Source organism: Ptychodera flava, unplaced genomic scaffold (assembly GCF_041260155.1).
Source record: "Ptychodera flava strain L36383 unplaced genomic scaffold, AS_Pfla_20210202 Scaffold_71__1_contigs__length_606264_pilon, whole genome shotgun sequence".
NCBI lineage: Eukaryota > Metazoa > Hemichordata > Enteropneusta > Ptychoderidae > Ptychodera > Ptychodera flava.
In genome coordinates, this window is record NW_027248393.1 from 231,214 (window position 1) to 239,177 (window position 7,964).

A 7,964-nucleotide genomic window follows, 5' to 3' on the forward strand; every position below is an offset into this window, starting at 1 on the left:
TGTAAATTTTAATAAAATAGTGAAAATAAATACACCGTATCCAATAAGTCTTTTTTGTTACTGGAAGGTGTGATGGAGTGCATTGAGCGCGAAATGTTCCAACAATATGTTAAAGAGTGTATACCATTATGCACGAACAGCTTGTATGGGTTATACATAAGCTTATATTTTTGAATAACGCATCTCTGTGTGCGCCGGAAATTTGATCGAGGCCATTAATATTTATGATATTGAATCAATATTCATGATCCTAGCATGTATGCACAGGCTGTGTCTGCTCTGTGATCCGCTTTACATTGAGTGAATAAAACGGAAAGTATTCTCACATATCTCTTCCTTTTTCATTTGTTATTCACCAGGAACGTTAACAGCAGCTTCTAGGTCTCCGGCTTTATCATTGTACGGCGCGAACGTTACTCTTGTAACCTCCACAAATGTAATAATCTCCACAAATGTAATATCAACCACAATTGTAATAAAATTAACCACAAATGTAATAATATAGTCAACCATTAATGTAACAACCCGCAACCACAAATGTAATAAACAAATTAACCATAAATGTAATGAAACTCAACCATAAATGTAATAAACTTGAACTTGCATATGTGATCATTTTTTTATCAATGCCCTGAGTAAATAATAACTTTAATAAGACTAGTGTAATGTTATTGCATACTTTCCTGAAATTAGGTTTCCTTTCCGAAACACAGAATAGAATACTTTGAGAACACTATCAGAAAACGGCGAGGTACTGATCAAACCGTTAGATAATGGAAGTGGAACAGCAGTTCTAGACACTGATAATTACATAATAAGGAAGCGTCAAAATAACTCGTCAACCAGTGATACCACACAAAATTTATGACAGATGACTCAGAACAAATAACAGAGAAATATAAAACCTTATAACAGAAACTTACGACACAAAACATGTTGACGAGAACATATATTTCAATCTAGTAAAAAACAATACGAACACTACCTTGAACACAGTAGAACAAAATTAGACATCCTGGCATCCCTAGTGAAGGAACAAACTTCAAGTGGGACAACATAGGAATACAGACAATCTATCGATTATTCCACACAATTTATCCACTGAAGACGAATTTGAGGCGATCGATTAAGAAAGTGCGGCAATTTTCGAAAAAACGGCGTTAAAGGATCGTAGTGTTATACAGTCTTCCCCACTCTGGAGTAGAGACTGCACTGACGTTCAGATTACAGCTGTGTCTAGCCATAGCCAATCAGTTCTGTACACAAAACAACGTAAAATACACTTTCAAATATGCAAAACACACTAAACGCAAACAATTAAGAAATGAATAATGTGTGGAGTTGCTTTACTTATTACATAGGTCAATATTTAAGGGCTAATTCCTCAATTGCCACGACAAAATAGATTTATTACATTTATGGTGATAAGTATTACATTTATGGTTGATTTTGTTACATTTGTGGGCGATATTACATTTATGGGTGCATTTTATTACAATTGTGGTTGATATTACATTTGTGGAGATTATTACATTTGTGGAGGTTACAACTCTTTAGTCCGCAATATTCTGTGCTACTGCTGGTGTAATTTTCGGCCGAAGTATTAAAACCCTTTGAGCGCGTTGGCAAAGTCAACTTTTGTCGCCTATATAAAATGTACCCCAGTCAATTTTTTTCAGATTTTGGCCAAAATTTTGATGAAAACCTGTAGCCAATGAAATGTGATGTCCGTTGGTCCAATATAACCAAAAAAAATACAGAAAAATTCATAAAAATTGTTAAAATTTTGGTGGGATAAATTACAGCACTCAAAGGGTTAAGCGGCTCCCGATTCTCGCTGACTGATTTTTTTTGCACGAGATGTCATTTCGTACGTTAGTTTCACATCTTGATGAACTCTGTGAAGAACTTGCAGCGAAGCTATACTCTGTTTTGAAATTACCATTTGTTTCATAAAGTATTCAAATTAATCCCATTCAGCCTTTCAACTGCGATGAATCGTCAGTTCTGGGCACCCGAGATAATGTTACATAAACGACCAAGTGAAACTAATAGAACGGAGCCGTATATAATTTGAACACGACACATGAGCATGATGTTGTTAGGGCCGAAGTTCGGTTGGGCGTTGAATGGTACCCATCAGGCTGACAAAATCATACCAGTGTTCCTGGACTGGTCAACTGTGTCTTTGTCAGCTAGACAGTCAGTTAACCTAACGCCGATACAACTCCGCGGCATGCTCCCGGAATAGGCATTTAAAACGAATCCAAACACGCCCACGCTCTTGTCATGTCCTACAATTTGTGGTATCGACCTTCAACGCTGAAGCTATTGTTTCGCAGGCGACGCTTTTCAGTGTCGGCAGCGATTCCCTTTGTTCGTGCAAACACGTGTACGCTTGGAAGTTGACACCAAATCGGAGAGACCAAACCGTTTTGATCCATTAAATTCTTCTCTCCATCAAGCTAGCTTGGCAGAGAACACTTTAATTTCTCCATCACAGAAGCTCTTCATCTCCGATAAGCAGCACAGAGCAAGCGTGAAACATCCGGGTACTTTTCTATTTGCGAACGCAAAACAACAGGGTACTCGCAATTTGGAGTCACCCAAAATAGATCCCCTGTATGGTTTCAAATGACGTGTTCCATCATTTTAATAATTATGCATGTTATGTGACCAGGCACATTTCAATATTAAGTCGATTGAGTTCACCGACGCAGATCGCACATTATATTTCAAAGGTCTCAACGTTCGCGCCGCATCGGTAAGTTGTGTTCAGTTTTCATAATTACTAGCTCTCTCACGAAACAGAAAGACAAACAAACAAACAAAAACCGAAATTGTGCTGAAATTTACATTATCAATATTATTATCAACATCATTATCGATATCTATATACATAGTAAGCACCTAAGTTCAACTATCAGTAGCCCCCCGGTAGCTTTTATCGCCTTTGTCTCATGAAAATCGGTGAATCCAAATCGCAAAACGTTCACCGAATTTACTGCACATTCGCTGTTCTGAATAAGCTTAGCAAATTGACTTCGATTTACCAGGATCATTGTTTTCAGCGCGATTGCAGCATTATCCGTAGGCCTGAACAGGAGCGAAATATAGCTTTCCGATATACGTGTGGTGCATTTTTGATCATTTCATGGACAATCATTTCGATTTGCATATGAATAGCTGTAGACATGTGCTTCCGTCGCATGGTGTGTTTTCATTCATAACGTGTTCTCATCGCCGTCATATTGACGATTCATGAACAAACTCTGGCTAAATTTTCACTCTATATTTCTAGATTGGTTAAGTTGTTGCTATTCTGTAACGGAAAGTCGAGAATGAAACGCGACAATTACCTGATGATAATTTTACCCGATATCGTTATCGGAAATTTTCGAGTATTTTGGCAAAACAATGATAGTAACTGATGAAGAACGGGATTAGTTTAAGCTCACGCTAGACAATTAAGGGCATGCAGTCGATGTGAAAATCGGTCCCGTGTTATCTAAAATGATTAATAATTTATCATAAATGGAGATTTATCACAGCTGTAATTTATGCTATTTTTGCACCGTTGCTATTGAAAATTTGCCTCATTTAACAATAAAACGATTTTGTATTTGTGAGATTAAGGTTTACGTTGGCATTTCTATTTTACGTTACAATATACTTTGTCATTGTACCTTATTTACTTCATCTTTAGTTGAAAATCAATCTTTTTTTATCGTAACATTTTAATCAGTAAAAGAATATTCAACAAAAAGACGCTCCAGTCCTGGATTCCTTTGTTCCAAAATCTCATATCAGGGCGGACTTTCAATCGCGTGCAACCTTACACAAGACAAAATCATTTTCTGAGTTTCTTTAAATGTCACACGCAAGCTATGATTAGACAAAGGCAAACATTATTTTGCGTTCGTTTATGTGGCATTCTCATTAAAATTACGTTTCAACGAACTGTCTTGCGGGCCTTACGAATCGCGTAGTACTGTACTGGCAGACGACAGTCCAACCTTATATTTAAATATTTTGTTCAGTAGACGGTTGAAAAGACGCATGCGCCTTGCCAAATCGGTTGCCTGGACGCCAGTGGCGCTCATGTGCAGGAAACCATTGACATTTAGTTGGAATAACATTTTTAACGAACAAGTGAGGTGCAATTTTATTTGATTTTAGCTGCCGTTTGTATGTGTTGCTCTATTTCGTACCATGCTCGTTTTCATTGCTAGACATACGTCCAATGCGTGTCAAGATTGGAACACTATTATTCATCATACGGTTCCCGTGTCTAGCTATGGAGATGTCGGACTGTTACCGTCCTGTTCCATCAGTCCGTCTAACATTTGTAGCTTATAAAAATAAGAATCGATCAGAATATTCAATCGTAATTTTAAAATTTTCAATCTTCTGTGTTATGAGACTAACGCCACGCTCACGTTTCATTCTCAGCGTCCAACTGTCGGATTTTCATGGATAACTACTGTAACTTTTGAGATTATTCAATGGTTCAATTATTCACATTCAATCATTAAAAAAAACGCGATATTGTATTTTTTTTCTTTTTCCTATTCCTTAAATACGTTGAAATACTTTGTACAGAGTGTTAGCCTTATGAGTGATGTGAATTGTTGATAATTACATGTATATTCATACTCAACAAGAATTCAGTCGTCAACACTAACATTGGACATTACAGACACACAGGATATTGTGATAACTTGAAGGCTAACCATTTCCATTTGAATTTGAAAGTAAAATAAGAAACCTTGCGTATTTTTAAATAGAAAAAAATATGGAAGATGCATAAATAAATTATAAATAATGGCCCGGAGCTTCAAAAGCAGTGTGTTGGGAACAAAAAATTATGCTCGAAGGAAAACTAATCTATTTGTTTGTCTTCATTTCAATTTGACCATTTTTTAAATGAAGGATGTTTTCCCAGTGAAGACCTAAAGCCGACAATGGCTGGAAACGAAAGCTACAAAACCCTCTACGTACCAAATATAGCAACGAGGGTGCTGTCTGCTCTGGATTGCGAGAGAAAGTACGCCCTCAACGGTGATGTTGTGATATGCGTCGGACACGAAGAATTTCACTGCCACCGTGTAGTTCTCGCTGCCTGCAGTTCCTACTTCAAAGCCATGTTCAGACACGAACTGAAGGAGACAGCCGAAGCCAGAGTGACATTGTGTGACGTTAGAGCTGACGTCATGACAGTTCTCATCGATTTTGCGTACACGATGAGGCTGGACATCAACGAGGACAACGTTCAGGACATTCTGACGACAGCCAATTTTCTGCAATTCGATGACGTCACGTCAGCTTGTTGCGACTTCATGACCAATCAGCTGAGTGCAGAGAATTGCTTGGGCGTTTGGAATTTCGCTTCCAATTACGGATGCAAAACTTTAATCTCAAATGCAAAAAGTTTCGCCGTGACTAACTTCAATGTAGTAAAAGATCAGCGCGAATTCCTCCATCTTGACAAAATTAATTTGATGGCTTATATACAGGACGACGAGTTGAAATGCGACGATGAAATCGAAGTGTGCGAGGCGGTCCTCGCCTGGCTTGAATTTGACAAGGACAGCCGGGCAAATGACTTCATCGACGTGCTTGAACAGGTGCGCCTACCGCTAGCAAATCTGCAAACTGCGACTGCTCAGGATTTGGAACATCACGAACACTGGAGGGAGTTCTTGCTGGAGGCGAAGTCCTGTCAACAGCTGATGCAGAAAGGATACAAAATCCAGGGTCCGCGGACGAGGCTGCGAGAAAGCGGCCAAATATCCGAATTTCTTGTGATACTAGGCGGACAACAAAAGACGACGACAGACAAGACACCGACTTCAACTGTGTTGTGAAATATATTCCAATAGGCAAGCATAATGAATCGACAAACGCTGAGAAATGGAGCGACTTGGCTAAAATGCCAAACTCAAAGAAGAGAAAATACGCCATTGTGCATTCGGGTAAGGAACTTGTGTTTTTTTTCTCAAAAAGTATTTAGTCATTTACCTGTCTGAATTCGAGAGTTCTTTGTTTTCAAGTCCATTTTGAAGTAATACGTTGCCTGCGGTTGCATATCGTCATCTGATTTCTCAGTTTCGTAAGGAACCGAAGAACAATGGCACAGGCTACGCGATCATACTGATGCTGCTACAGTACCCTGAAGAGGTCAGAGTTGACTTCTAAGAGCCCTCTGTCTCAGAGACCTCTGAGCTTAAATGTGTTTATTTTATCAAACGTAAAAACTTGTCAGGGTTGACTCAGTGACTAAAGTCTAAGTTCTGATCTCCGGAATCCGAGTACTGAATCTTCAGAGAGCTGTATTTTTCAGAGGGCTCTGGAGCTCAGAGGGCTCTGAAATAGATTGCTCTAACAAGTCAACTCTACCCATGCACTGAAGAGATACAAATATATACTAATTTATCACTCTTCAGTCCGAAGAGTCGTGACTTTACCAAGCCGATCCGATTACAAGTCTGTCGACTTACACATGAGAGAATGTAAACCTTGGTTATCATTCTTCCCTACGTTCTCCGTGAATTCAAGATCTTGAAGCAAATTTCTAATTTCGCATTACTTGTTCATTGTACGCATACCAATAATTTTTTATCATTTTTTTATTTTCAGGGGTCAACGTATACGTGATCGGTGGTTACGATTCCACGGTGCAAAGGTCTACAGCGGAAGTATGGCGTTACAACTTCACAGGAAACTACTGGAAACGACAGAGAAGTCTGAACAAAGCCCGCCATTCTCACGGCGCAGCATCGCTAGAGGGCGATGTTTACGTCGCCGGTGGCAAGAACTCTCTCATTGGGATGAGACTGAACAGCGTTGAACGCTACGTCATCGCCGACGACGAGTGGCTTGAATTGCCCTCCATGCCGGAAGCCGTCAGTGTACCGTGTGTCGTAGCCTGCGGAGAGCAGGTATACGTCATCGGGGGCAGCAACATCAACGACATGCCGTGTCACAAAATACAGTGCCTTGACATCGCCAAGAAAACATGGTGCATCGTTCGCCACATATCAATACAAAGGAAACTCCTGTCCGCGGCCGTTATCGACAACAAAATCTACATTTTCGGCGGCAAGTCGGCGCGTGATGTCATAACCTACGACCCGGCGTCAAAAACCGTTATTTATGAGAGTCACACGACCAGCGAACAGCGCCTCTACCCCGGGTTATGACGTGGAGCGGGAAAATTTATCTAACGGGCGGGAAGGGGAGTGATAGGATCAAAAATTGTGCCGATGTATATGACACAAAAACTAATACCTGGTGCAAAGTGACAGACTATTTGCCGTTTTCCATGTACATGCACGGCTGTTGCGTTATTCAGCAAGTCTGACGGAAAGATTAAGTTATTCAGCAAGTCTGAGCGAGGGATTTGCCCGCGGACATTGTATATATTTGCATCAGCGTGACATCCCAGTTCTACCGCGGCATATTTGACACTAAAATGCATGTCTAGAGTGCCGAAGCCACCTGGGCCATTTTGGCTCATATTGCATGAATTTAGCTTCGCGGTGGCGCGACCGGGACATACAGCCTTCGACTCTCGGTTAAAATCATTTTAATTCGTGCGTATACAACGACACTTGCCCATAACACCGGCTACATCGAAATTTTCCGAGTCGGGAATTATGGCACGATGGACTGTCGATAGTCTACCAGATGACAAGCCTGCATAGACACTGAAATTTTCGATTTACATCAGATATGAATTGCAATACCTTATGAAAATTATCCGTATGTTATTGTGTTCCTACTGAACGATAACGACAACTTGCCGCGCGAACACCATGTAACTTTGTTACGATGAAAGTTCAATGTAAAATTCAATTCTGCTCATATAGGTTTTAATTCAATACATGTTCTGTATTACCCTCAAAATGAACTGACCGATGCAAAATGTATATCACACTAGGAGACACTTTTCACAGGTGACT

General features: G+C 39.9%; 1 protein-coding gene across 1 annotated transcript; it reads left to right on the forward strand.

The window, feature by feature from the left end:
• The first annotated feature begins 2,696 nt into the window (after window positions 1–2,696).
• On the forward strand, window positions 2,697–7,281 carry LOC139128809 (kelch-like protein 24). Its single transcript, XM_070694518.1, has 4 exons — window positions 2,697–2,764; window positions 4,933–5,858; window positions 6,109–6,112; window positions 6,640–7,281. The coding sequence occupies exons 2-4, from the start codon at window positions 4,965–4,967 to the stop codon at window positions 7,200–7,202; spliced, it is 1,461 nt and encodes a 486-aa protein (XP_070550619.1). The 5' UTR covers window positions 2,697–2,764; window positions 4,933–4,964; the 3' UTR covers window positions 7,203–7,281.
• Window positions 7,282–7,964: the final 683 nt, after the last annotated feature.

Coding starts and splice junctions, on each gene's coding strand:
- LOC139128809 (XM_070694518.1), top strand. CDS start 4,965: ATGGCTGGAAACGAAAGCTACAAAACCCTCTACGTACCAAATATAGCA.